Source organism: Auxenochlorella protothecoides, assembly GCF_000733215.1.
Source record: "Auxenochlorella protothecoides strain 0710 unplaced genomic scaffold scaffold86, whole genome shotgun sequence".
NCBI lineage: Eukaryota > Viridiplantae > Chlorophyta > Trebouxiophyceae > Chlorellales > Chlorellaceae > Auxenochlorella > Auxenochlorella protothecoides.
In genome coordinates this window covers 107065-133823 of record NW_011934467.1, presented here as the reverse complement: position 1 = coordinate 133823, position 26759 = coordinate 107065, and the positions used below count along the sequence as shown (strand labels likewise).

General features: G+C 63.2%; 10 protein-coding genes across 10 annotated transcripts; 4 read left to right on the top strand and 6 right to left on the bottom strand.

Annotated features, from left to right (window-relative positions):
• Window positions 1-288: 288 nt before the first annotated feature.
• On the top strand, window positions 289-4080 carry F751_6325 (Cycloeucalenol cycloisomerase; the record flags this gene model as incomplete). Its single annotated transcript, XM_011403549.1, has 11 exons — window positions 289-758; window positions 904-958; window positions 1080-1169; window positions 1344-1439; window positions 1843-1917; window positions 2109-2185; window positions 2775-2865; window positions 2967-3203; window positions 3361-3579; window positions 3704-3814; window positions 3955-4080. 11 exons carry the CDS (start codon window positions 289-291, stop codon window positions 4078-4080), a joined length of 1647 nt encoding a protein of 548 aa, XP_011401851.1.
• Window positions 4081-4277: 197 nt separating this feature from the next.
• F751_6324 (Conserved oligomeric Golgi complex subunit 6) lies at window positions 4278-8132 on the bottom strand (the record flags this gene model as incomplete). The annotated part of the gene is made up of 11 exons (XM_011403548.1): window positions 4278-4451; window positions 4603-4746; window positions 4932-5037; window positions 5187-5309; window positions 5487-5662; window positions 5770-5891; window positions 6047-6170; window positions 6408-6737; window positions 6928-7257; window positions 7562-7951; window positions 8085-8132. 11 exons carry the CDS (start codon window positions 8130-8132, stop codon window positions 4278-4280), a joined length of 2067 nt encoding a protein of 688 aa, XP_011401850.1.
• A 603-nt stretch (window positions 8133-8735) lies between these two features.
• Window positions 8736-8894, bottom strand: F751_6323 (hypothetical protein; the record flags this gene model as incomplete). Its single annotated transcript, XM_011403547.1, has 1 exon — window positions 8736-8894. The coding sequence occupies one exon, from the start codon at window positions 8892-8894 to the stop codon at window positions 8736-8738; it is 159 nt and encodes a 52-aa protein (XP_011401849.1).
• F751_6322 (Mitochondrial substrate carrier family protein S) lies at window positions 8738-10226 on the top strand (the record flags this gene model as incomplete). The annotated part of the gene is made up of 5 exons (XM_011403546.1): window positions 8738-8920; window positions 9052-9123; window positions 9301-9429; window positions 9589-9771; window positions 9858-10226. 5 exons carry the CDS (start codon window positions 8738-8740, stop codon window positions 10224-10226), a joined length of 936 nt encoding a protein of 311 aa, XP_011401848.1.
• Window positions 10227-10580: 354 nt separating this feature from the next.
• Window positions 10581-12017, bottom strand: F751_6321 (KTI12-like protein; the record flags this gene model as incomplete). Its single annotated transcript, XM_011403545.1, has 4 exons — window positions 10581-10721; window positions 10862-11004; window positions 11229-11720; window positions 11870-12017. 4 exons carry the CDS (start codon window positions 12015-12017, stop codon window positions 10581-10583), a joined length of 924 nt encoding a protein of 307 aa, XP_011401847.1.
• A 353-nt stretch (window positions 12018-12370) lies between these two features.
• On the top strand, window positions 12371-16645 carry F751_6320 (AP-1 complex subunit gamma-2; the record flags this gene model as incomplete). Its single annotated transcript, XM_011403544.1, has 13 exons — window positions 12371-12387; window positions 12537-12656; window positions 12788-12923; window positions 13041-13282; window positions 13459-13550; window positions 13782-13948; window positions 14168-14305; window positions 14494-14883; window positions 15053-15103; window positions 15236-15336; window positions 15601-15656; window positions 15762-16138; window positions 16409-16645. 13 exons carry the CDS (start codon window positions 12371-12373, stop codon window positions 16643-16645), a joined length of 2124 nt encoding a protein of 707 aa, XP_011401846.1.
• A 331-nt stretch (window positions 16646-16976) lies between these two features.
• Window positions 16977-18907, bottom strand: F751_6319 (GPN-loop GTPase 3-like protein; the record flags this gene model as incomplete). Its single annotated transcript, XM_011403543.1, has 8 exons — window positions 16977-17063; window positions 17267-17470; window positions 17716-17853; window positions 18010-18132; window positions 18227-18293; window positions 18455-18554; window positions 18682-18751; window positions 18863-18907. 8 exons carry the CDS (start codon window positions 18905-18907, stop codon window positions 16977-16979), a joined length of 834 nt encoding a protein of 277 aa, XP_011401845.1.
• Window positions 18908-19580: 673 nt separating this feature from the next.
• F751_6318 (Imidazole glycerol phosphate synthase hisHF, chloroplastic) lies at window positions 19581-22279 on the top strand (the record flags this gene model as incomplete). The annotated part of the gene is made up of 7 exons (XM_011403542.1): window positions 19581-19754; window positions 19894-20063; window positions 20274-20383; window positions 20519-20689; window positions 20928-21041; window positions 21254-21751; window positions 21903-22279. 7 exons carry the CDS (start codon window positions 19581-19583, stop codon window positions 22277-22279), a joined length of 1614 nt encoding a protein of 537 aa, XP_011401844.1.
• Window positions 22280-22688: 409 nt separating this feature from the next.
• F751_6317 (GPI-anchored wall transfer protein 1) lies at window positions 22689-23981 on the bottom strand (the record flags this gene model as incomplete). The annotated part of the gene is made up of 3 exons (XM_011403541.1): window positions 22689-23281; window positions 23446-23751; window positions 23897-23981. 3 exons carry the CDS (start codon window positions 23979-23981, stop codon window positions 22689-22691), a joined length of 984 nt encoding a protein of 327 aa, XP_011401843.1.
• A 1731-nt stretch (window positions 23982-25712) lies between these two features.
• Window positions 25713-26725, bottom strand: F751_6316 (Putative S-adenosyl-L-methionine-dependent methyltransferase; the record flags this gene model as incomplete). The annotated part of the gene is made up of 4 exons (XM_011403540.1): window positions 25713-26170; window positions 26350-26446; window positions 26541-26645; window positions 26699-26725. 4 exons carry the CDS (start codon window positions 26723-26725, stop codon window positions 25713-25715), a joined length of 687 nt encoding a protein of 228 aa, XP_011401842.1.
• Window positions 26726-26759: the final 34 nt, after the last annotated feature.

The window sequence follows — 26759 nt, the reverse complement described above, 5'->3', positions numbered from 1 at the left end:
CCTGCCCCTCGCATGCCCAGGAGCAGCGAGAGTGTGCTGAATGTAGAGTGATGAGTGGTCAGTGAGCATACCAACCCGATGTAGGCCCATAGATGTAAGGCGCACGGCAGACACTGCGGCGGTCAGAGCGCCCTCACCACAATAGGGACCCCGTACGGCCGCTCCCAGCTGACGTCAGCCCCACCGAGGAAGTTTTGCCGACGCGCTTGACCCCCAAAAATGGAAGACATTTCGTGTCGGGGCAGGCTGTTGCATTCTTTGCACATCCCCTATGCAAATTCGCACATCATGGGGGACTTCAGTGAGAGCAAGGCGAGCCGGGAAGAGGCCGAGTTGCGGGCCCCGTTCGTACGCAACGATCGATTTGGGGAATTCGGCATGGGCAACCTCCCTACCTGCCTGAAGGCTGTGCTGGCGCTGGAGTCCATCTTCATCCTTCCATTCCGAGCTGTGGGGTCCTTCCTGTGCCTCTTCCTCTACTGGCTGGTGTGTAGGCTGTCCAGCCCACTCCCTCCTCAGCACCGAGCCGCTATCGTGGTGCCCATGGGCAAGCTGGCCTGCCGATCCTGCCTCTTCTGCATCGGTTTCTTCAAGGTCGAGTGGGTGCTGGATCCAGCTGCCGGACAGGGGCCGCGAGCCGGAGGCATAGTGAGCAATCACTGCAGCTGGGCTGACATCCTGCTGCACATGTCCTACTCCTTCCCCGCTTTCGTGGCCCGGGACTCGACCGCCAACCTCCCCTTCATCGGCATCATCAGGTGTGGGGGGTGACGTGGTGGGTAGCATTGCAACCTGGCCCCGGACAGGATACATGATTTGTTTCAGGATATTCATGCCTCAGTGTCCATGATGATGAGAATGCTCTTGCCAATCTGAGCGCCGTCCCCCTCTCCCGCCCTGCAGCCAAATGATGAGCTGTTTGTACGTGAACAGGAACAGGACTGGTCGCAACCAAGCTGTGAGTTTAGGAGTTGAGGCTCTGCTGGCTGTGTGTTCCCTCATGAAGACTGCAGCCCATACCCTTGCTGTCACAGCGGCGGCGCTGACTGTCCTCTCCCACCTCCGTCTGGGCTGCGCAGGGTGTAGCAGACCTGGTGAAGCAAAGGATGGAGGATGAAGCTGCGGGAAGGACGGGCGTGGAGAAGCGTCCGCTCCTCCTGTTCCCGGAGGTGTGGGGGGGGGGCCGTTGACTGGAAATGGGAATGCTCAGGCATCACTACAGCCCGCCGCATGACCAAGGGCCGCTGGTGGCGGGCATAGCCTCATGCATGGCTGGCTCTGCACTTTCATGATCTCACCTCGCACCCCATGCTGCCACATCATTCTGACATTGCTCTCGACAGGGAACGACGAGCAATGGGGAATACATGCTGCCCTTCAAGACCGGGGCCTTCCTGGCTGGAGTGCCCGTGCAACCCGTCGTTATCAAGTACCACAGGGTGAGCCGAGACCTAGGTTCAGGGTTCCGCGATACTGTGCAATCGTGGGAGCGAGTGCTTTTGCTGGAAAGGTCATCTCTGTGCTTTGAAATTGATATCATTCACCCACAATGGGGTCATTGCAGGGCACAATCTGGCCCACATGGGAGACTATTCCCCCCCTCCGCCATCTCTTCCTGCTTTTGTGCCACCCGCGGCACTCTGTGACCTTCCTCGAGGTAAGGGAGGGCTGTGGGGTGGTGGTGCGGGGTCCTGAAACGAGAAAGGGCAGAGTCTGATGCTTGTAGGCAACCGTGCCATTCCCGGGGCTGCTGCTGAGACCTTTGAGTACTTCCAAAAGGCTCAAAGGACACAGAAGTCCAGGATCATTCAAGATCTCTACTCCTTCCTCTTTACACTACAGCTGCCTGTCTATGTACCTAACGAGGCGGAGAAGGCCGACCCCAAGCTGTATGCTGACAATGTCCGCAAGATGATGGTGAGGAGCAGCAGAGGGGTGTCTAAATGTATGTGTCTGTTGGAGCTGCAAATCCATGGACAGTCTGCATCCCTCCTCGATGGGGTGCTCTCCTGATGCCTCGTAAGCTATTACACTCCCAGTTCATGGCGCCGTTCGTGCACCATGTTACGGTTCCACATCCCTTTACGACACCCCACCCATTGCCCCAGATGGAGCACTCAGGGACTAAGGACACCCGCGCGACCTTTGAGGACAAGATGAGGTACCTGACCATGTTGAAAAAACAGTATGGAAAGGCCTTGCCCAAGAAATCCGAATGATGCTGCCTCCTCCATTCGCAGCAGGCACCCTGCTCCTAGCACCCAATCGATGTACTTGCTGAGCTTTACTTGTACGTCCTCTCCATCCTTATGCCATCACACGCTTCTGAGGGCACCATGAATTCCCGCTGTCTGAGCACTTGCCGCTTGTGAACACTGTTCAAGGATCTTCGGGAGGTTTTGAGATGGCGCCTAGTCAGTCGCAGCAGGTACAGCATGACCATGTGCCCGACACGACAGATGCACGGAGGAACATTGCACTCGGCGATCAATACTCCACCGCATGTCAGCCATCGCATGGTGTGTTGAGTCATACATCCACGCCAGTGAGGAGAGGTGGAGGCCTGCCGTCAGAGAATCGGCCCATCACACGCCCTCCAGCACCCACCCCGATGGGTACGCCATGGATTGGACCTCGAAAGGTGGTATCAACACATTGATGATAAAACATCACCCCTGATATTCAAGAACACATCATGCAGGCGCCACGAGGTCCAGGACCTCGGCCAGGCCTGGTGGAGGGGTTTGGGCTGGCTTCCTGGCGCCATCCCCCAGCAAGCGCTGGACCGAGCTCTTCTTCCTCGCCTACAGCCCCGTGTGGATCACATGGGTGCTCTTCATACTGGTGCCCTTCAAGCTGTATGAGGTGGGTGGACGACAGGGGCCACGGCGCATGCCATGGTCCCTGCCGAGCAGCACATTTGAGGACGGTGACCCACCTCGCTCTTTCCACCTCGTCCTGTGCAGGGCCTGGGGGAGTGGGGCTACATGGCGATTGGCCTGGCAGCAGCCCTGCCCGTCTTCCTGCTGCCGCCCTTGCTCCAGCCCAAGCACGAGGCGGGCAAGCCCTGGGTCCAGCGCTACTGGGTCAAGGCCAACATCTGGATTGCCATCTTCAGCTTCGTGGGGAACTACGTCTGGACCCACTACTTTTACCAAGTGCTGGGCGCAGCCTATACCTTCAAGGCCCACGAACTGAATGGGGTGAGATGATGGGGGGGTCCTCCCTGAGGAAGCAGCTCTGACCTGTAGTAAAGACTGAAATGAGAAGATCTCATGCCTGCAGATGTGGGCATCAAAGCGCACCAAAGTCCCCAGCCTCAGTGACCCCTCCCCCACCCACCTGCACACCCGTGCCCAGGTGCCCATCACCCTCTACTTCATGACGCATGCCTACTTTGCGCTCTACCACGCCCTGGCCAACGTGCTGATAAGGAAAGCACGGAGCATGGTGGGCCCGAGAAGTCCAAACCTGCGTATCCTGGCCGAGGCAGTGGTGGTCTTCGTGCTCGCCTACTCCACCGCCTACGCGGAAACGCTGACCATATCACACTTCCCTTACTACACGCACAAGGCAGGAGTTGGGAATGAGAGGGGAAGATAAGGGCCTCGGCAAGACTGTGTGAGGTTGACGCATGCCAGGGAGCCACTGCAGACCCATGCTCCCACCGCATGCTGATCAAAACAAATCTCCCTCCCTGCAGGACAAGGAGCGCATGTACACCGTGGGCTCCCTCTTCTACGCCATCTACTTTTTCGTCTCCTTCCCCATGTTCTTCCGCATGGATGAAGACCCAAAGGCAAGGCACATGGGTGTAGGAGGTGCTGAGTGCTGGACAGTGGGCCTTAGGTACCAATCTCTGAAGGGATGGTCAGGGTCCGTTGATGCTTGGCGTGGTGGACTCCCTCTTTACACTCTCTTTCCAATCATCCCCCGCGTGCCCCAACCCCCCAGGCCAAGCCATACACGCTGTGGAGGGTGGTTGTGGATTCCCTGGCTGCATGCATGCTGGTCACCCTCCTCCTCGACTTCTGGAGGCTGGCCGTGACAGCACAGCCGGGCCTTCCCTGGCTGGCCTGAGCAGGCTGGCTTGTCTTAGTTTGGTGGCTTACAATGAAACAGATCATGTTAAACCACACCTTGGATCAGAAGAGGGTAGCAAGTGACATGCTGTGCCAGGGCGGCAGAGCACACTGGTCCCGGGCTGGGGGCGGCCTTCATGGCAAGCATCAGAGGCGCACGGCCCTTTGCAGCTCCCCCTCAACAACGCTCTTGGCTCAGTGGATGCCCAGCAGCGTGCGCACGTGGGCGGGCGTGTGCTTGACCGCCGCGGCCACCTCTGCCGGGTCGTAGCCGCTGGCAGGCGAGTGCAACGCCTCATACACGCTGGCATGGGCATCGGCCACCGTCACGTTGACGCGGTGGATCAGCTCTTCCCGCGCCCGCGGCAACTGGAAGGGAGGAAGGAGGGGAGCGCAGTGGCTGGGATGTATGATTGGCGCATGCCATCGTAGAGAGCGGGGACAGACAGGAGGTGCAGGAGATGGAGTAAAACGTAGGCACCTGTGATCTTCGCGCCGCCTGCCACCCACAATCCATCACCTGGAGCTTGAGGAACTCTGGCAGCACGTCTGGCGCGGACAGGCGGCCAAAGAAGACCCGCAGCGCGTCAGCCACGGCCGGCAGCGACAGGCCCGTCGCCTGGGACAGGGGCGTCGCGTCGGTGCCATCCCCACCGGCCCCGGTCTGTGTGGGGTGAGAGGCGTGTTGACTCTTGGATCTCTTACTTGTGCGGCCGATCTATCCAGGAACACGAGCATACACGGCAGCAGCATCCGCTTACGAATGGCAGTGCAGCATACCTGGCCTGGTCTTCCAGCGAGCAAACACAAGATCCATTCCCTGCCTTCCTCAAAGCAGACGGCCCCTACCTGGTGCAGTTTGATGCGCGCGGCCACCTCTGCCAGCCCGCACCGCGCCAGCACGCGCGCTGACTCAGCCTCCACCAGCTCCGACAGGTGGTCCGCCAGCTGCAGCCTGTCGGGATTGGGAGCGGACGTGGTATGCAACGAGGCCGACGCATCACCAGGTGCTGCAGAGCACATTCCCTCCCTCAATCTTCGTCCATGCATCCGATCTGCACCCCCATCCATCCAAACCCCTCGCCTGCCCCATCCACTCCCCACCTGATTCTGGCCGCCAGGCCCTCGGCACATGCCGCCCCTTCCAGCTGGGACAGGAGTAGGGCCAGGCAGTTGATGAGGTAGATGCCGCGGTCAGAGGGGTCCAGGTGGGCACCCTCGTCCAGCCTGAGGAGCAAAGAGCGCGGGTAAGCAGTGCCACAAGCGTCGCTCAACATTCCGAGGCATGTGAAAGGCTGGGAGGCCGTGCACAGTGAAGCCTGCACCCATGCTGACCCTCACCGGTTCTTCCGGGCACCCTCACAATGACTCCCCCTGCCTCCAGGAGCCCACACCCCGCCCCACCTGGAGGAGGCGTTGGGGTCCAGGGCCTCCGAGCTGCGCTCGATGCTGTCCAGCAGCGGCTCCGCCGCGGCGGCCAGCAGGGCCTCGAAGTCGGCGCCGGCCGAGGCACTGGCCGGATCGAGGGCGGCGTCGTGGCAGGCCACCAGCTCCGCCAGCATGGCGGCACCCTTCACCAGCTGCAGAGGGATGGTGGTTTTGACGGCGGGGTGACATGGGAGGGTCCAGCAATCACCATACCCACCGCATGTACCCCCAGCGCAGCCGCGAAAGATCTGCCCCGCACCTGCTGTGGTGGCAGGAGGTCCTTGGGCGGGACCAGCGGGTACCGCGCGGACTTGTCCTTGCGCTGGCGCAGCTGCTCCCTGAAGGCACGCAGGGCGAGGGCCCTCACCGAAGAAAGCGTTTCTGACCAGGGACGGGAAGCGTGCAAGGGAGGGGTCCATGGTCAGGGGCATCAGCAAGGGCAGGTCTGGGCATCTCTGGCGCTGGCCAGGAATGGCAGCCGGGCATGCGGAGCGCAAGAGACGCTCGCAACACAGCAACCCTCCCAAGACACCCACCTGCCAGGCTGCTCTGTGGCCCCAGGAGCTTGGAGACCGTGGCCAGGTAGAAGGTGAGGACCTGGCCCACCCAGAAGCACAGCACTGGGGCGGGGCCGGACAGGAGGCACTGCTCCAGTCGGACCTGTCGGGACGAGATGGTCGAGGCGGCGAAGTCGAGGGGGTGTCTCAGCGCGGTGCACGATTTTGCGATGTGAGATCTGCGACGTTGTACGCAATTGCTCGTAGGCTCCAGAGGATGGTGCCGCATGCGCGGGGCAGGTGTGCACAGCCTCAGGCGTCACGCCTTGCCATCCCCTGGGCATCCTGGCGATGGCACCCAACAGCACCCCCAGCACCGCCTCTCGCCAGGCCCGCCCACCTTGAGCGGGCGGCAGGTGCTCTCAAACACCTTGTCCAGAACACGTCGGAGTGTGGGCACCGTGCCATCGGTCGTAGCGGCAGCACCTGTCGCCTCAGGTGCCCCGCCTGCCGCTTCCCTGTCCCCGCTCGCCTGGCCAGCCGCGCCCGCCGCCGCGTCGTTCCCTGCGCCCGCCGCATTCCCCGCCGCCGCCTCGCCGTCGCCGAAGAGCGAGCCGAGGAACTCCGCCTCCAGCTCGAGGGCCGCGTGCAGCCAGGCCAGCATGTCCCCCACGTACCGCCGCGTATCGCCGGCCTGCATCTCGATGGGCCGCGGCCCCTGGGTCAGCGCCTGTGGTGTGGGATGCAGACGCAGGGTGGGGAACCGTGCCGAGGGGGGGACGGTCATGCAGTCAGCGGCAGATGTTCATGCCGCTCCGCCCGCGTCGCCACACAGTCTGTCCTGGCTGCGAGACCCTCGCACGCTGCGCCTGAACATGCATGAACCAACCCCTCTTGCGTGCACCCCCGACCCCAGCAACCTTGATGAAGCGCTGGAAGAGGCCGGCGTGCCGCGCGTGCGCCACCTCGTCCATGCAGTAGGCCAGGAGCACGGGGCGGTCGCGCAGCGCGGCCACGGCGCGGGCCAGGCCCGGGTCCACCTCCAGCGCGTCGGCCTCGGCCAGGCCGGCGGCGCGGCGCCGCACCCAGCGGCACAGCCGCTCGTAGGCCACCTCCTGCAGCCCCGCCATGCTTTCCATCAGCTCCAGTCCCGCGCGCTGGTGCTGGCCGCACATCAGTGCGCGGCAGTTGTCGTGGATGGCCCGCACGTGCTGCAGGGCGCCGAAGAAGTCGGGGCCTACGTCCTCACCCTGGGGGAGAAAAAGGGTGGGGGAGGGTGTTGGTTCCCAGGGGTCGCAGCAAAGGGCTGCCCTGCCGCACAGCGGCGAGGGCAGAGGTTAGGTGCTGATGGCGCAGATGCGTCTGCACAAAGGACAGCCCCCTTCAAACCCTCCCTCATTCTGATGTTGGCGCTGCAGGCTGAGTCAGGGCATGTGACGCGTCAAGGCAGAGGCCACCAGGGATGATGCATGACCTCAGGCGCCATGCCCCCACACCAGCGCATCATCATCTCCTTATTACTCACGACACCCCACCCCCCCCTCAGTCGCCGACCTGGGTGAGCACGGCCTGCTCGGCGGGGCTCAGCTGGTACTCCTGCAGGAAGAGGGCCAGGGAGACGGAGCGCTGCCGCGCAGCCTCCAGCTGGTGCCGCAGGCCGCGGTGCTCGGCCAGCAGGCCCGCGCTGGAGGCGCGCGTGGTGGCCAGTGTGTCCTGCGCCGCGCGGCAGGCCAGCCCCAGGCCGTCCAGGCCGGCGTGCACGGCGTCCAGCGCGCCCAGCACCCCCTCCAGGCCGGCGAGGAAGGCGGTGGCAGCCTCCAGGCCGGAGTTGTCGATGGTGGAGCGCAGTCCTCGCCGGGCTGCGGGGGTGTTCTCGGGGTACAGGTCGCTCAGGGACTCCAGGCAGGCGCGCAGGTCGGGGGTGTCCGTCCGGGTGTCCAGGATCTGGCGGTAGGGGGGGCACTCGGTGTTGCCCGGTGCACAGCAGATCCGGTGATCCAGGAGCTAAAATCTCGAGCAAGCAATGTGATGATCTGTAATCACCCTTGTTGATCGAATGAAAAGTCCCACCGCACACCTTCTTGACCTTCCGGCTTATGCCGGGTGCCGTGGCCGGGACCGCCATGAGTCGGTGTTGCAGTTCACACGATTGCAAGGAGCGGCATCAGGATTGATTTGAGAGCTCAGGATACTACAGAATCTAATAAGTTGTATGCGGAGTGACGAGGGGCTGAACTGCCTGGATGTGGCCAGGGAATGCTCGCGGAAGTTTGGAGGGACAGATCAGATGATGAGACCAGTCTTGATTTTGTGTTTACATGTACAGTCCTCTTCAACCCCAAGGGTGGATACCACAGCACCTCCAATTGGGAGTACTTCTCGACGCTGAGATTGGATTGCATGGACGCCCTTGGGCCAGTAGGATACAGGAGGCAGCGAGTTTCTCCTTCAGTGTCTGACCCATGATCAGGAAATCTTCTGGTACATGCTGCGCGCACGAAAAATGAAAGCATGTTGTGACGGAGACCCTGATGGCCCGATGTCAGCCCATAAAGCATGCCGTACCTAAGCAAACCCCCAAAGTCCTTTGACGACTGTTATCGGTTTTGCCAGAGACCGCTGCAATTGCCGTGGAGGTGGTCGCCTGCTCTACATACACATCGTCGGTGTTACGGACCCTGGACGGCATGGCGATCGCCTAGATCACCGAATGCGTGACCGGGCAGTCTCATGACGGTACAGGATGCACGGCAATTGAGCCCCGTCGCGAGCTACATCGCAGGCTGCTCCGCCGGCTCCGCCGGCATTGTGACCGGCTTCCCATTCGACACGGTGAAGGTCCGCCTCCAGAACCAGCAGATCGGGCATGGCACTTCCTGGGGGACATTCAAGGGAATCCTGCGCCATCAAGGGGTGAGGACCTGGCTATGGAATCGCTGCTGTGTCCAGGCTGAGGGCTGTGAATGTGCCAGAGCGTGGATGCAACGAAGGAGGAAGGGGCGACGCCCTGTCTCACAGCCCCTAGACGTTGGTAACGTGCGCAGGTCAGGGGCCTCTTCACGGGCTTGAGCCCCCAGCTCGTTGGTGGCGCGCTCGAGTGTGGCGTGAACTATGCGGTGCGGGCGGGGAGCAGGAAACTGGGTCGGAGGGTGAACCAATAGATGGTGCAGGTTTCTTGGATGGCAAGCCCAGGTTCCTCTGATGGAAAAGGTGGCCCGGAGGGCTCCGCACGAGTAAGCGCTGCTTCCGGCCACTGTCCCTCCCTCCCACAACTTTTTGATCGCCCCGTGCAGGTCTACAACGAATCGCTCTCCTTCTTGTCTCGTGATTGGCATGCCCCATCGGCGCTCAGTGTCCCGCTGGCAGGCGGGGCGGCGGGCTTCTTTCTCAGCATCATCCTCAGCCCCGCTGAGCTAGTCAAGGTGGTGGTCCAGGGTGTGGACGCGGAGTGCTGGCAGTTGCGTACATCAGCCTCCCCGTGATTGTCTGCAGAACCTCTTGTAAGCACCTCAGGAATGGATACTAAATATCAGCCCATTCCAGCTTCACACCGCCTGACCCCCACCTCCCACCCTGCACAGTGCCGAATGCAGGCTGCTGATGCCCGGCTGGCCTTCAAGACACCCCGGGACTGCCTGCGCCACCTGTTCCAGACCGAGGGACTGCGTGGCCTCGCGCGTGGCTTCAGCGGTACCCTCGCTCGGGAGATCCCCGGCAACGCCATCTACTTCTCCACCTACACCGTCAGTCTTTCTGTGGGGCTGGTGTGGGAGGGAGCGTGACTGGGTCCAGTCCTCTGCAGCTTGTTGCAGCCCTGTCCCTCACACCGTCCCGCCCCCCACCCCGGCAGGCGCTGCGCAGCTGCATCCCTGGCAAGCCTCCGGCGACGCGTTCAGGGGAGGGGTGCTCCAGCGCCCCCGCGTCAGCCCCCACCCTGCTGCAGCGGCTGGCCAATGCCAGCTCGATGGTCCTGGCCGGGGGCGCGGCCGGCACGGTGATGTGGGCGCTGGTCCTGCCCATGGACGTCGCCAAGACGCGGATGCAGGTGGCGCTGCCAGGATCGAGGCGCGATCTATCCCTGCCGGCCACGCTGCGCGCGCTGCGGCGCGAGGGCAAGCTGTACACGGGCCTGGCGCCCACGCTGGTCCGCGCCTTCCCGGCCAACGCGGCCCAGTGGGTGGTCTGGGAGCTGGTCGCGGGGCTGCTGGAGGGCCACTGAGAGAGAGGGATTCGGTGGCTGGAGGATGTAGGGTCCGGGCCTCAAATGTGCCGCCATGCATTCCCAGCATTCCTCGCGGGAGCTCGGACAGGGTGCTGTGCTTGGGCTTGCGTGACATACCCCTCTTTCGTTGCCTCTGAGTTGTCTGCCTCCGCATTGACCGTGTAATTATACCCCGCTGAGTCGCGGCAAACGTGAAGTGAATGTGTTCAACCTCAGGATTACACCTTGTGGAGTTTGGGCACTCAGCCTCACACCCCGAGTGATCGCCTTGTACCCTGTCAGGTATCAGTGAGCCTGAATGGACCCTCGGGCCAGATGCATCGTGCGGCTCAACATGCGCGGGGTGCTCAGTCATTGCTGGGTGAGCTGGTCTGCAAGGTAGTCGACAAACATCCTCTGGGCGGTCACGGCATCTGGCGCCTTTGTCAGCGACAGATTCGTGACCAGGCGGAGGAAGGCGCGCTTGTGTCTTCGCAACTCGGCCACATGCATCTGGAGTGGGGTTGGTTCAAGATGCCAGGGTGAACGGAAGCGTACCCGACGATGAAGCAGGGAAACACCCCGCAAGCTGCCGGATCTGCCGAGCTGGCCGTGCATCAGAGACTCTGGCAGCAGCCTCTCACCCTCCTCACCGGCCTGTCCATGCGCAGCGATGGGATCTCGCCGGAGAATTGGACTGTCCCTGGGGCACCACCCGGCCTCAGCTCCTGGGCCGCAGAGATGGCGTCCATCACCTGGTGCGCGCCCCTGTCGATCTCGTGCAACAGGTTGGTGGCTGCAGGTGGGGGTGAACGTGGGGCTGGATGGGCTGAGATGCTGGATGCAGATTGATGAGAGGTGAGACCAACTTCCAGCACAGACATTATCCTTTGTCCTGGCCTGAGCGGTGATCCTTGGCACCGCGCCATCCCAACAGCACCCCCTTGATCAACCTGCTGCGCCCGTCCCCTTTGCACAGTCCCCCACTTGCTCAGAACAAATACAAATCCCTGGGCTCACAGGACAGTCTGGCGTTAGTGGTGGCGATGGTGGGCGCCAGCGCTCTGCTGGCTGGCGGGACCGGCCGCCCCTCCGACCCCGGCTCCCGGTCAGCATGCTGGGCGAGGTCCAGCGCGCTGACGAGGACGGCGCGCAGCTGCGCCTGGACCTCCGCCTCGCCCTCCGCGGCGGCGGGGCGGACGGTGAACAGGGGTGCGTCCCAGCGCTGGCGAGAGTCTGGGCGCTCGAAGCGGCCCGCCAGGTCGGCGAAGACGGCTGTGGCGTAGCGCGCGTCGGCTGGACGAGCCTCGTTCCAGGTCCTGCAGGTCTCTATGGGCGTGTCCACGTGCACCATGCAGTAGCGCACCGCCGCGCCTCGCGCCAGGCAGTACAGCTCGTAGCGGTAGCCCTTGATGGCATTCATGGAGTCCAGGATGACCACGTGCTGCCGCCCGATGCAGCGCTCGACCTCGGCCTTGAGCTGGCCTCGCGCGACCTTCTCGCTCCGTGCATCTGTTGGGGTTGAGAAGGAGGGTGGTGCGATGGGGGTTGGGTCGAAGGAGGGCCAAATTTCTGTACTGGGAGTGACACACGGACATATGTAGAAGATGTGCTGGATGGAAGCCCAAGCATGGCCTGGGATGTCTAACAAGGGTGCCCACCGCTGTAGCAGCCGTCGCGGGTCAGGCCCAGGGACTCCTCGCTGATCACGAGGCATGCACGGCCTTCCTCTTGGACCATCTTCTGCAATCTGGCAGCCAGCAGCGACTTCCCGCTGCTGGGGTGGCCCGAGAAGACGATGAAGGCCATCGCAAAGGATGGGGGTAGCTGGTGGAGGAGGAGGGCAACTCGCAGTGTTAAAGGCCAAGGGTCACGACAGACTGCTAAGGGAATCGTCTCGAGGGTACAATTCACCCACTATTAGAAACATTTGCTCCCATTTGTCCATCGCGTCTCGCAAGCATCAAAACCGAGGCCCAAATCAGAACTGTCACCATGCATACCCCGAGTTCCGGCGCTGGCGCCCTGGCGGACCCGAGTCTTCTCGGAAATGAGCCTGGGCGTGTCGTCGCGGATGATCACCCACTAGCGACCCAAGTGCTCACCATCACACGCCTCAGCTCCTCCCGGCGTGAGCCGATGAATTAGGAACAGCCTTCGGCATGACGATGCGACTCAGGTGCGGGGTACCAGTCAACGACCGTGGTTCCGTCTGGGGGCCTCACCCTGAACGTGCTTTGCCGGCTTTCATTGCATATTCATTCTCAGTGCTATCCCAGTGTCTTCTGTATGACTACCGAGGCAACGGTCTGCTGTCCTGCCTCGCAGGGATCTGATCAAGCACGTCAGGGCAGCGAAGACAGCTGCGGAGGAAAGGAATGTGATCGCCAAGGAGAGCGCTGCTCTGCGCAAGGCCTTCAAGGAGCAGGACAGCACGTATCGCCACAGGTGCCGGAGGGTTACAGGCATTGGGCCAGTTGGTACTCTGACCTCTGAATGCCGCCACACCTGCCTGGAGTGACAGGTTAGAGACGAAGCGCGCCCATCAGCTCCTTTCAATCGCCCACAACATGACACAGGAATGTGGCAAAACTCATGTACATACACATGCTGGGCTACCCCACCCACTTTGGACAGATGGAGACACTGAAGCTGATCGCCTCCCTCGGCTTCCCCGAGAAGGCAAGCTGTAGCCTGCTTTGTTGCTTGGCACATGTGGGATGGGCTTTGGCATTCATGGATACCGCACGATGCACCTGCAAAGTAGTGCGGGATCAAACTCCCTTTTGCCTGCCTACAGCATGTGGCTCCCAAACTCCCCCCCTCCCGCAGCGACTGGGCTACCTGGGCTTGATGCTGCTGCTGGACGAGCGCCAGGAGGTGCTGATGCTGGTGACCAATAGTCTGAAGAACGACCTGCACAACAGGAACATGCTGATCCAGGGGCTAGCGCTGTGCGCTCTGGGCAACATCTGCTCGGCGGAGATGGCGAGGGATCTGGCGCCTGAGGTTGAGAAGCTGATGGGGTCCATCAACCCATACCTGAGGAAGAAGGCCGCCCTGTGCGCCAGTCGGTGAGATAGAGCAAGCCAAGGGAAACTTGATGGGGGAATATGGTACAGAGCTGGCATGTGCATCGGCCTCGTGCACACTCTCCCAGTACCTGCCTCCCAAGGCATCCTCAGGCCCCTCCTCTGCCCTGCATGTTGCCTTCCGTGCCTCACCCTGCCGCCCTTGCTCGCCATCCCAGGGTGCTGCGAAAGGTGCCGGAGATGCTGGAACCCTTTGCGGAGCAGGCGGTCGCCCTGCTCTCTGATCGGAACCATGGCGTCATGCTTGCGGGTGCGGGAGGCTTGGGTGGGCTAAATGATGGGTCCCCTGCGATTCTGACCCAGGCCGCGATGTTACGTACCTTGCACATGCACATGGCTGGGCTGGCTGCTGGCTGGCTCCCGCACTTCAACCCGGGCATGTGCCCGCACAGGCAGTTTTCTCCCCTTTATACCCCGTTCCCTCCCTCTGCGGGTTCTTACCCACTTCTTTTTACCCCGCCCCCCCCTTTGCTGCCATCAGGTGTCACCCTGATGCTGGAGATGTGCCATGCCGACCCAGCTGTGGTCACCCTGTTCCGGCCCCAGGTGCCGCGCCTGGCCTCCCTGCTGCGCTCGCTGCTGGGGTCCCAGAGCTACGCCACGGACACTGACGTCAGCGGCCTCACCGACCCCTTCCTCCAAGTCAAGGTGAGAGGGGGGCGGCGGGGAAGCGAGGGGTTGAAGGAGTCAGCGGGGACCGTGCGGGGTTCGGGAGTCTTTCCAGCGTGAACCTTTGCTGGAAGCTGGCTCTGCGATGCAGGGTTCCACTGACGAGGACCTGGACTGCGCGGATGGGCCAACATCTTCAACTGCGTTCAAAGCACGACCTCCGCACACACACACCTTCTCTCCCCTCCACACACCCAGCTGCTGCGCCTGCTGCGGGAGCTGGGGCGCGGCGACGCCGAGAGCAGCGACGCCATGGGCGACGTGCTGGCTGCCGTGGCATCGAACACCGAGTCGACGCGGAATGCGGGGAACGCCATCCTGTATGAGTGCGTGCAGGTGAGAGAGCTGGGCTGGGAGGGGCTGGAGTCGGGTTGGTGTGGGAGGGAGACGGGCTCGGCGCTCCCGCTTCGCCCTGCCCTGCCCGCTCTCCCCGCTGTCGTCCCCCGCCCCCAACACCTCCACCACCACCTCCAGGACTGACACCCCCTTCCTCCCCCCCTGGCCCCCTTTTTCCCCCCTTCAAGACCATCATGGCGGTGGAGTCCATCGGCGGCCTGCGGGTGCTGGCGGTGAACACGCTGGGCCGCTTCCTGGCCCACCGCGACAACAATATCCGGTACGTGGCGCTGCACACGCTGGCGCGCGTCGCGGCGCGAGACCCCGGCGCCGTCCAGCGCCACCGCGCCACGGTGGTGGACTGCGTGCGCGACGCTGATGCGTCCATCCGCCGTGCCGCGCTGGAGCTGGTCTACTCGCTGGTGAACGAAGGCAACATCCGGGAGCTGGCCGCCGAGCTGCTGGACTACCTGGCGGTCTGCGACCCGGGGTTCAAGCCCGACCTGGCCGCCAAAATCTGCGTGCTGGTGGGACGCCACGCCCCCGACAAGCGCTGGTACCTCGACTCCATGGCCAAGGTTTGGGGGTGGGCGAGTGGGGGTGGGAGGGGAGCACGGGATGAGGTGCTGAGGGCCAGGCCAGGACGAGCGCGTGCCAGAATGTTCCGGAAGTCTGAACCCGACGGCGCTGGGAAGTGGACCCAAGACTTTGACGAGCCCGCCTCTCTCCCTCCCCTCCAACCCCCAGGTCTTGCGCCAGGCTGGCGCGTTCGTCACCGAGGAGGCGGTGGCCGGGCTGGTGCGCGCGGTGACCGACGCGCCGGCCCTGCGCGGCTACGCCGCGCGCGCTTTCTTCGCCGCGCTGCGCGAGGTGGGCCCCGGCGCGGCGCCGGAGCCGCTGGCCCGCGCCGCCGCCTGGTGCGTGGGCGAGGCGGGGGACCGCCTGGTGGAGGCAAGGGGCAGGCTGGAGGGGGAGGACGCGGCGCAGGTCTCGGCCCAGGAGGCCTTTGACGCCCTGCGCGCCATCCTCACGTGAGCGGGGTTCGAGGGGGTGAGGGTTTGTGTGTGTTTTTTTAGGGAGGCGGGGGTGGTGGGGGTGGTGGGGGGGGTGAGGAGACATGGCCTGGTGAGTTTGAGATCGATGCCCGGGTGTGGCCGCATGGAGGTGGCGCGAAGGACCGGGCAGGGAGCGTTACCTGTTTGGGGGTCGCGTGCATGGGGGAACGCCCCTCTGCCCAGCCATTGCTTTGCGCAGAGAGTGAAGCCCATGCGTCAGGGAGTCGACGGCCTTGGCAGCCGTCACGGCTTTGGCGACTGCGTGCTGGCCCGGACCATTGAACGCGTGAATGGAGGTGCACGTCCCATCATGAGCGCTCACCGCTCTCGTCCCCCCCCGAAAGCACACACACACACATACACACACAGGCGCCCCGGCCAAGCGGATGCGGTGCGTGAAGTGACGCTGACGGCGCTGGCCAAGCTGGGCGTGCGGCTGCCGGCCCTGGCCCCCCAGGTGGCGGAGCTGCTGGACCGCTTTTCGCGCGCGCCCGCGCCGGAGGTCCAGACCCGGGCGGTGGAGTATGCGCGCCTGGCGGCGGCGCGCGGCGGTCTGGCCGGCGCCGTGCTGGAGCCCATCCCGGCCGCGGAGGGCGGTGCGGGGGCCGAGGACCTCGCCCTCGTCCCGGCCGAGGGCGAGGAGGCCGCGGGGAACGGAGGTGGGACGGGTGGGGCGGGGCTCCTGGGCGCCGACCCGGCGGCTGACCTGGCCGCGTTGCTAGGCCTGGACGCCGGGGCTCCTGCTGCCACCAACCTGCCGGCGCCCGGCGCTGCGCCGGTGGACCCGCTGGCCGCGCTGGGCATGCTGGACCTCGCCGCGCCCGCCGACCCGCTGGCAGAACTCCTGGGCGGCGGCGGGGCCGGGGGGCTGCGCGCCCCGGCCCAAGCGGCCTCCGGGGACACACCCGGCGCCGGTGCGGACCCCATGCCCGCGTGCTTCCCTCCCCTGCGCGCCTACGACCGCGACGGCGTGTGCGTGCTGTTGGAGGTGGCACGGGGGGCGGCCCCCGGCGCGGCGGAGCTGACCGCGCGCGTCACCTCCGCCCAGGCGCTGGCCGGCTGGTCGCTGCAGGCCGCCGTGCCGCGCTTCGCCACGCTGCGCCTGTCCCCGCCCAGCGGCACGAGCCTGGCCGGCCCGGGGCAGGAGCTGACGCAGCGCCTGCACGTGGTCAACTCCGCGCCGGGCACCAAGCCCCTGGTCCTGCGACTGCGCCTCGCCTTCCAGCGCGACGGCGCCGGCGTGACCGACCAGGTGGAGGTGGGCGGGTTTCCACCCGGGTTCTAGGGGCGCCGAGGCGGTTGAGGGACGCGGCACACCGAGCGCAGCTTCCCACCCTCTGCTTGCTTGTGGCGACCCATGGGTCCTCAGCCCCTGGGTCGGCCGGGACTCTGCCAGCCCACCCACCCTGTGCTCGATGTCGAGACCCGAGCAACGAAAACAATCGAGGACAAGGCAGGGGCATGTGGATGAAACGGGGTTGAATGGGCGCATGGATGACTCCACACGGGCCGCGAGCCTCCACAAGGGGGGAGGGACCTGCAGGGATACGCCTGTTCCCTGCTGGGGAGGATGCACTTCATCATCCCAACATCGTCTGCTCATGGCAAGGCCAGCCCTAGAAGTCGATGGCCTCGTGCGCCGGTGCCTCCTCGTCGGGGAAATCACCGTACTCCTTCTGCCGCACGTCCTGGTCCTCCCCATACTGCGGGGTGCATGTTTCAGCGGAGAAGGCTTTTCCTGAGCAGGCCGCCGCTGCAAGCTCATAATCACCATCGGGCACATGCGAGACATGAGGTGTGCAACAGCATGCACACAACATCCTGCTCAGCAGATTGCTGTTTCCGCCTGGTCCCATACGCCACAGTGGCCTCCACACCCCAAAGGCACCGCCCCCCCTGGTCCCACCTGGATGGCAGAGTCCACCTGGAAGAGCGCCGTCTCGATGGACTCCTCATCCCCAATGTCGAGCGGGGTGAAGCTGACCATGGCAAACTCGTCCAGCAGGTTCACGATGACATCGTTCAGGGCCGAGAACCGGGGCCCAGTGCTCTCGCCCAGTGCATGCCGCAGCTCCAGCGCATCTGGGAAGAGGTAGGACTCCAGTGAATCCTGGAGTGGCAGATGGTGCGGGGGGGTGAACTGGGGCCTTGGATGGCTCAGCCGCGCTGTGCGCCTCGATGGAACTGGTTCAGGGCTCGGGAAGCCAGAGGGAGGTCCCCAGGGAAGAAGATCGATGCCACTTCACGTGCCAGCGCCTGCCAGGGCCCCAAAGCCGACCGCGGCATTTCACATGCGCCTGCAGGGGACCCAACATTTAAGGCTGCAGTGCCTCTCAGCCGGACCACACAGCGCACCTTGTCCTGAACGAGGTCGACCTTAGTCAGCATGTTCACGTGGGGCAGCTCCAGCTGGACCATGGCAGAGAGCGCCGACAGGCAGCCGGCAATGAACTTGGGGGGCTCTGCTACAAACTGAGAGTCCATACAATACACCTGGGGATCATTTTGTGTGCGTGGGTGTGGGTGGGGTGCAGAGGGAGCCGCGAGACACATTGCATGGGACATCAAGAGCACCACGAGTGTGATTAGCTACTGCCAAACCAGCACGGCAGCGCACAGGGAGCGCGTAGAAGAGAGGGCAACACGCACCGCGCAGATGTTCCAGCCGTCGCGTTTCAGGAACTCCGTGAAGGTCCTGAAGACGCTGACGTGGGAGTACAGCTCGATCTGGCCAGGGCAGTCGAACAGCAGGTAGTCATCCTCGCCGTAACCCTGTGGGATGGGTGGGGGGAGTGGTAACGAGCCGGTAGGCATCATGAGGATTGCACCGGCCCTGGCTATAGGCTGGACATAAACGTCTGCCCACCTGCAGCTCCTCCTCCAGCCAGTCGCTGAGGTTATCCTCCAGGAATTCCATGCAGTACAGCAGGCCTCTGTAAGAGGGGGAATATGTTGCATCAAGGACGATTGGATTGTCTGTAGGATACTCAACACAGTGCAGTGGAGTGCCGGTGTTACTCGGTGTATGATTCTTTCGAGGTGTGCCCTACCAAGTAGTGTGTTCATTTCCTCTTCGCTTCCAGCACCCTCTTACCCATTCGGCCCCAAATCTAGCTCCTCTGCAACATCATCTAGGGTGATGAGGTCTCTCACATCGATGGACACGGGGTAGTTAAAATGCTCGGCAGCGGGATCTGTAGGTATACGTGGAACAGCCAGGGGGCAGCATGAATTGCAGTGGGGGTGGAGACGGCAAAGGCTTGATAGTCATGGCAATACTCCACCATCCTGGACAGCGTGCACATCCCCAAACAGCCTCACCGAGATTTACGACGTGCACAGATCTGCCGATGGTGTCGCAGTGGGCTTTAATGGTCTCGCAGTAGGTGGACTGGGAGGGGGAAAGGGAGAGAGGAGTCAAGTTGGGTGTGTCCAGTCTACGTGGGGATGGTACAAGACATATACTTGCTCCAGTAGTCTAAAATAGATATCAAAGTCGTACCTTGCCACACCCAGCGGGCCCTATCACGAGCTGTGCGAATTTCATGCACCTCTCGCCGGCTGCCAGTTCCACTCGTCAGCTGCGCAGCTCAAGAGGAGTCAATGGTCTCGCTACGTCCTACTTCAATTGATTCCTCAATCTCTTATATATTAACGTATTCTTAGCATATGGATGGCATACAGTGCACCAAAGTGATGTTACAATCGTGCCTCAGGTCCTCGGAGTCCGGGCGCGACGCCATGCACCTTCACGCGCACGTGATGAGGCAGGGCTTGCCAATGAGAGGGATCTGAGTGGTTCTGGCCCTGACGCATTTCCATTTTATAATTTGAAACGTATGAGATCGAGTCTCAGCTGGTGAGACTCGCTGTCCTGATTGGTGTCGAGCAGCTCGACGCCGAGCCGGACGATGTCTGGCCTTCCCTGTACCTCTGGAAGGCTGGAGGGGCTGCGTCAGCCCTCAGCAAGAGGTGGAGCACTCTCGAGGAGCAGTGCACCTGTGCGACGCGCCAAGGCTATCATTGCACGTGCGAGTGAGAAGAGGGAGGTCACCCTCCTGGATTATGGTGCAGGCAACGTCCGCAGCGTGCGGAACGCAATCCACAAGCTGGGCTACACCATCAAGGATGTACGTGGAGTCTGGTGTGGGGCTACAGGTTGTGCCTCGGACAATGTACGGGCGGCACGCCACGGCTTTCCTCGTGTAGCACCACGCTCCATGCTGATAGATCCTCCACACATGCTCACCACATCCCGTCTTTGCCAGGTGTCATGTGTCAAGGACATCGAGAACGCTTCACGTATTATTTTCCCCGGCGTCGGTGCCTGTGGACAGGCGACGGAAGCTGTACAGCGCATGGGGTATCGCGAGGCCCTCATCGACTATCTGAAGGTTTGCTAATGTTATGTGGGGAGAGACCCTCACACATGTTGCCAGTCGCATTGTTCCTGACATATACCTTGTCGCGCAACCATCTTGAGGCAGACACACCAGCTTCCCTCACATCGGCCGCCCTGCTCCCATGCAACAGGCCGATCGTCCCTTCCTCGGCATATGCCTGGGCATGCAAATCCTATTCGACGGCTCCACTGAGAATGGCGGCGTGGAGGGCTTGGGCGTGGTCCCCGGCACTATCCGGCAATTTGACACCTCACTCGGATTGCCGGTGCCCCACATTGGGTGGAACAACCTCATACCCAAGTGAGTGTGGGGGAGCATGCTTATCACAATGGTTTGGTAGTGTGTGTGTTGTGTGTGGGGGGGGGAGATTAATGTGCATCTATGGTAAAAAATTCAACAATGGTATGCGCATCACAAAGGGCTGCCATTCTGACCAAGCCAGCAAGACAGGAGTTTTATCAGCTTGTCCCACGGGCATAATCTAGATAGTGCACAACCCTTGCCGCACAGGAAGGAGTCCCCCCTACTAAATTGCGTCGGGGATCGGCGGGTGTACTTTGTGCACTCCTTCGCCGCCTTCCCGGACGAGGAGAACAAGGACTGGGTCCTGGCGACGGGAGGTGCGCTGCGGAGGGGCGACGCAGGATGGAGCGGGAGGTGTATGCTTCTGTGAGCAATCGGCGCACTTCCCAGCCAGTCGACTGGTGCGCTTGCATGTGTGCCCGCCAAACACAGCCCCGCCCCCGCCCCTGCAGAGTATGCGGGTGAGTTTGTGAGCACGCTGCAGAAGGGCAACGTCTATGCCACGCAATGGCACCCGGAGAAGAGTGGCGCTGCTGGGCTTGATTTTATCCATGGGTTCCTGGACCCAGAATGGGCCGCCGCTCAGCCGCGCCTCGACCCCTCCGCATCCCGTGCGTCCAACGGTGAGCGGGCGTAGGTTGTGGGGTGGGCGGTAGGGTGTTGAACGCCTGTTGGTTGTTGCGCTTTGCTCAAGACTATAAATAGAGCCTGTCGCATGCCAAGCTTTTCCCTGCAGTTCTGTGCCTGATCCTGGCGGCCAAAGCTGGACTGGATCTGACGAGACCGGGTGGCCTTGGTGCCAGTTTCTGCGTGGTGTGTCCATCACCCCACCCCCCACCCCACTCACCTCCATGCTCCCAGGCGTGCCGAGAGGCCTGGCCAAGCGCGTGATCGCCTGCCTGGATGTGCGCGCCAACGACCACGGCGACCTGGTGGTGACCAAGGGGGATCAGTATGACGTCCGCGAGAGCGCAGGTGCTGTTTTGAGCGGGGTTGAGGGGATTCAAAAGGGGTGTGAAAGTGTGGCTGGGGCGCAATCCCACTCGCCCTTTCCCTGGTGTGTCTGATTGGCCTGTCTCTGTCGACATTCACAATCCTGTCATGGCATGCCTCTAGAGAGACATGATTTCACACACCTCCATGCTAAGCCCCTGAGCATGCCCCTGACCCGTCCTATCACCACTCAGATGCAAGCTCCGGCGCCGGCTCCTCCAAGGGCGAGGTGCGCAACCTGGGCAAGCCCGTGGAGCTTGCGGGGCGCTACTTTGAGGACGGCGCGGACGAGGTCACCTTCCTGAACATCACCGGCTTCCGCGACTCCCCCGTCGCCGACCTGCCCATGCTGGAGGTGCTGCGCCAGACCTCGCGCGGCGTTTTCGTCCCCCTCACCGTCGGCGGCGGCATCCGCAGCTTCACCGATGCGGCGGGGGTGCACCACCCCGCGCTGGAGGTGGCCGGCGCCTACTTCCGCTCCGGCGCCGACAAGGTGTCCATCGGCGGCGACGCCGTGCTGGCGGCGGAGGCCTACTACGCGCGCGGCGGCGTGCCCGACGGCTCCACCGCCATCGAGGCCATCAGCACCCACTACGGCGCGCAGGCGGTGGTGGTCAGCATCGACCCACGCCGTGTGTATGTACGTGCGCCGGAGGACACGGAGCACGTCACCGTAGAGACTGCGACGCCAGGTGATTGTGTTTGTATTCTTTTGGGAGGGTGAGAGGGGTGAATGCGTGAGCGCCCGTCTCAACCTCGTGCGGGTTGAGCCTCGGTTTCTCCCTACCCCACTTCATGCTCCCCCAAATCCCAACCCTGCCCCCGAAAACCACACAATCCCAGGCCCCAACGGCGAGCGGTACTGCTGGTGGCAGTGCACGGTGCGGGGCGGACGCGAGGGGCGAGACGTGGATGCCGTGCAGCTGGCGCGCTGCGTGGCCCACCTGGGTGCGGGCGAGATCCTGCTCAACTGCATCGACCGCGACGGCGCGGGCAGCGGCTTCGACCTGGAGCTGGTCAAGGCCGTGTCCGACGCGGTGACGATCCCGGTGATCGCCAGCTCGGGGGCGGGCCGCCCCTCCCACTTCTCCGACGTCTTCCGCGAGACGGGGGCGGCCGCCGCGCTGGCCGCAGGCATCTTCCACCGGCGGGAGGTGGCCATCGCCGAGGTCAAGGCCGACATGGCGCGCGCCGGCATCCCCGTGCGCCAGTCTGCCTGAGGACTGGCGGGACGGGCAGAATGGTAGACGGAAGAAGCTGGGCGGCGGGCTAGCAGCGATGCCTGTGGGTGATGGAGGTTGCTTGCTGTGTGCGTTTTTTATATGCAATGCGTCAGGCACGCCAAACGCAAGTGCAGCCACAAGAAGCTGCTGTCGCTGCCGGCCTGCTCGCTTGTGCCGCTTCCTGAGTGTCCTCCGTGCTGGTGTGTACACACTTTGTTGCAGTCGCGCCGTCGCTTACATCCCAGAAGAGCGCGGTGGTGGGGCTCGCATTCCCTCCTGGGACCGCCCTCTCAGTGCAGAATTACACAGCAACTGCGGCCCTGGAGGACACCGGCTGTTTGACTGCGTGGTTCTGTACTCCAGATCAGCATCTTGGCACTCTAAAAACACGCGTCAGGAAGGCTTATCATGTCCCGGCGCCCCGCCCCACTTGCCATCCAGCCTGCGCAGCCAGCAGGATACCAGAAGCATAAACTGCGAGCACGGCGCGGGCAGTCCAGTCCCCCGCGCCCAGCGTGTCCATGCCCCAGTTCACCGCGCCGGTGGCCAGATTGGCCGCCAGGAAGACGGGCAGCATGCGGCCGCTGAGCGCGGAGAGGGCCGCGGGCAGGACGTTGTCCGCCAGCGCCGCGCCGCCCGCGAAGCCGAGCACCGCCTGAGCGTTGAGGGCCAGGGTCCAGGCGACGTAGGGCGCGTTGCAGGCGCGGCGGGAGACGGGCTGCAGGCGTGCCGCCGAGCAGAGAAAGGCGGCCTGGAGGGCCAGGGCCAGGGCCGCGCCAACGGCCAGGGGCCTCGCGTTGGCGGCCGTGCGCCTCAGTCCGGCGCCCAGGCTCAGGGACAGGAGGTGGAGTGCCAGGTAGCCGGGCAGGGAGCCCAGGCCCTCCTTGTTGGCGGAGAGGAGGGAGCCCAGCGTGCGCTGCTCGGCGTGGATCCAGGCCAGCCAGCCCAGGCGCTGCAGTGCATACTGGTGCGCTGCCAGGATGCCCATGCCCACCAGACCTGCTTGCGCACATGGCCAATGCATGTGGGGATTGAAGGAAGGACATGAGAGAGGGAAACCATGAATCCTCGGCCCGTGGGTCGCATGGCAAGCGTCAAAGAAGTGCCAGGAAAACCCCCCAAACCCCTCTCCACAACGACCACAGCGCGCCCCCATCACTCACCGGGGGCCAGGAGCCCTCGCCCGGCGCCCAGGCCCTCGGCGACTGACACCGCCAGCCGCAGCGTGCCCAACGTGAAGAAGAAGTTCCAGTGCACGCCGTACTCGCTGGCGTGGGACTGGTAGTCCACGCCCCTCGTGCTCAGCAGGCGCAGCACGCCCAGCAGGAGCAGCATGGCGGCGCGTGTTGCTTCACGTCGAAACCTGGAACACTTGACTGCACGAGCGTCGCCCGTCCGGCTGGCGCCCCTGAAACCCCTGGTGATGGCTGAGGTGGCAACGAAGCTCCCCACCCCCACGTCCATCAGGCCTGGGGAAAGGGGGAGTGTGGGGACTGAGAGGAGCTGGTGAGGTCTGGACGGTGCACATCGCTCCTCCCGGGTCACCGGCTGTGCATCGTGCCAGCGCCACATGTCCTTGCATTGAACACCACAAATCCTCGCCCTCTCGCCCACCTGTCCCAAACGTCTCGGTCTTCGCGAAGCGGCGCGGGAAAGCGTGGAAATCCACCGCCAGGATGCAGATGCACGTCGTGAGCATCAGGCTAGCTCGGTACGCCAGGAGACCGTTCCTGGGCCATGCGGAGGATTGTGATGATCACATTGAGGCTGCAACCTTTTCCTCAAGGGTTCTTCACTCGTGACCGGAATGGGCTGCACCAGGGTTCATGCCTATTTACATGCCAGACGCCTTACTTGAAGACCGCCTCAGTATCGGTAGAGGTTTTTGACCTAGACCCGCTTCTGCCTGCTGGTCTGCACCACCTGGAGAGGACTGCGGCCAGCACAGCTGCCGCCAAGGTTCCATGGCTGGGTGGCACGATGCCAGTAAGTGCAGCGATCAGGGGAAGACCCAAGCAGATCGTGTCAACTAGTAATCTAGGCGCCCTCAGGCGTAAGGCCCAATACTCGATAGCGGGACATGTCCTGAGCCAGGTCAGGATGATGGGAAGGGTGCAGACAGCCTGCACCTCCCACCAACTCGTCCCTGAATGACCCGACACAAATGCCTCCTTCTGCAAGCGCACGTCATGCGACATGCTAGATGGAGCGTCACGGGTCCATCAGTGGTGAGCACAGGTGAGAGATCTCTGAATCGCTTGGCTGGTCATGTCGCAGGGTGCTACCGTGACTTTGTATTTTCAGATGCATGCGCGCCACCATCCATCCTCCCGCCCAATTCAGTTTCGAATTGCGCAGACCCACTTGGAACAGGATTCAGCCTTCAAGTAAAGTACTATAAAACCTGGGTTTCTACACTTCCCACACAGCTGTGGACCCCGATGACCAAGGAAATGTTGAGATGTGGCTGCGCTTAGGAGTGGCGCAGACAAGGAGACCGCACCCGCTACCAAAGGCTGTAGAACTGCCCTGATTGCAATCCCGCGGAGGAGAGGGAATGTTCGTATAATTCTATGGCTCTGCATCTGCAAGACAACGGAAAGCGCAGGGCTCGTCTAACCCTCCGTAGAAGCCTCCTGATGGAGAGATTCCAGACCAGCGAAGGGCGCCAGTCAGAGTGCCAATTGCAAAGCGCGCAGCCCAGGGCTTGCACGAAATTGGGTCAGCGATTCTGGCCCTCCGAAGAAAGCGAGTCCGCCTGTCAAAAGACATTTGGCTCCTGAAAGATCCTCGCTGCGTGCATTATCAAAGCCTTGCTGGTGCAAGTGGCTTGTGCCTTGCATAGGGGAGGAGGTCGTCCCCACCCTTGCCGTGAGGGTGGCGAGGGTATGGATCGCAACAAGGGTCTCAATCAAGGTATCGGCCCCCATCCACGGTTCCTGCTCCAGCAACACGAAGGAGCCAGGAGCGTCAGGAAGAGGCCCTTAACATGGGCATGCCTGACCCCTATCTCAGAGTAGGTGCACAGATTCCCGGCTGCTGGACATCCTCCACCGCCTGGAGCAAGACAGGCAGGCGAGCGTGACTGCTCACAAGCAGCTCTGTGACTGCGGCACCCAACGGCCCCACATCACCAGCCTGAGTGCTTACATCCCTCTGCGTGCCCATAGGAAGACCAGATGGGGATCGGGAAGGGACTGGGAAATAATGAGGAATCAATCGCACCAGGTGTCTGATGCAAGTATCGGGCTCCAGGATTAGCGAGCTGGCAGGGTTGGGTGCTCCTCCAGCGCAATCTTTGGGGCTCATAGGTTCTTTGCCGAGGGCCCCACCGAATGCTGCCGGCCCAGACGGGCCATACCCTGCCGGCAGGAGCTGCCCGGGCCGCCAATGCGGTACCCCCATACCACCCGATTCTACCGCACATAGCTCAGGAAAAATTGCCGAAGAAGTCTTCGTCGGCAGCCTCTGCCGCGCCCACATGGTCCCGGAACAGTTGCGCCTGCTGGGCCGACAGGCGCTGCTGCGTGGCATGGAACACGACCCCTGCGCCCCCTGGCGCCGCCCGCGTCGCGCCCAGCAGGCCCGCCACGGCCAGCTGGTCCAGCGCATGGCGCGCAGACCAGTCCGGCGGGACCTCCCCCAGGACAAGGCTGCCGTGCGCCGCCAGCTCGCCGGCGCCCTCCAGGAGGCCCGGCAGGGAGCCGGCGCCGCAGCCGGGGCGCTGCAGCAGCCAGGCCGACAGCCGGTCGCCGCGGAACCCGGCGGCGACCAGCGCCGCGTCCAGCGCGAGGGGGCCGTCGGTGCGCACACGACGCAGCAGGCAGCCGCGGGGAGCCTGGGCGGCGGCGGCCGCCAGCGCGCTGGCAGCCACGCTGTGCGCCTCGGCTGTGGGTGCATGGGTAGGGGGGGGGGTGGGAATTGGATGGGCAGTTGGCCAACCAACATCACACCGGGACTGCTGGGCTCGTGACAAGCGAGGAACGAAGCGTTGGCAGGCAGTATGAGCTGCATGCTTTTCGATAGACCCCGCGCAGTATGCCCAGTCCTGCCGCCCAGCCACTCACTGGGGGCCACCAGGTAGAAGACGATGCCAGAGGGCCAGTCCAGGCGGAAGGGGCGGGTGTCCATGGCGTCGCCCAGCAACACCACCTGGACGGTATCCTGCACAGAATGCAGGGGAGTGGGGTTGCCCAAGAGGCCCTTGCCATGCACGGGTGGCCATGATCTTCATCTCATGTGGCTCCAGGCTCCGCACCTCCTGTTTGTCGGGGTGCTCGGTGAGTGTGGCATGCAATATGTACTGGTCCAACATCTGCACGACTCCCAGCCCAGTATCATCGCGCTGGGTCCCAATCTCCCACTGCGTGTGGCGGGGAGGGCGCCAGCGTGGGCGCGGGGTCGCATGCAGATAACCTTCATGGTCTCTTTCGTGAGATTCATGGGGCTTGCCCAGCACCATGAAGAATGGTGTCAC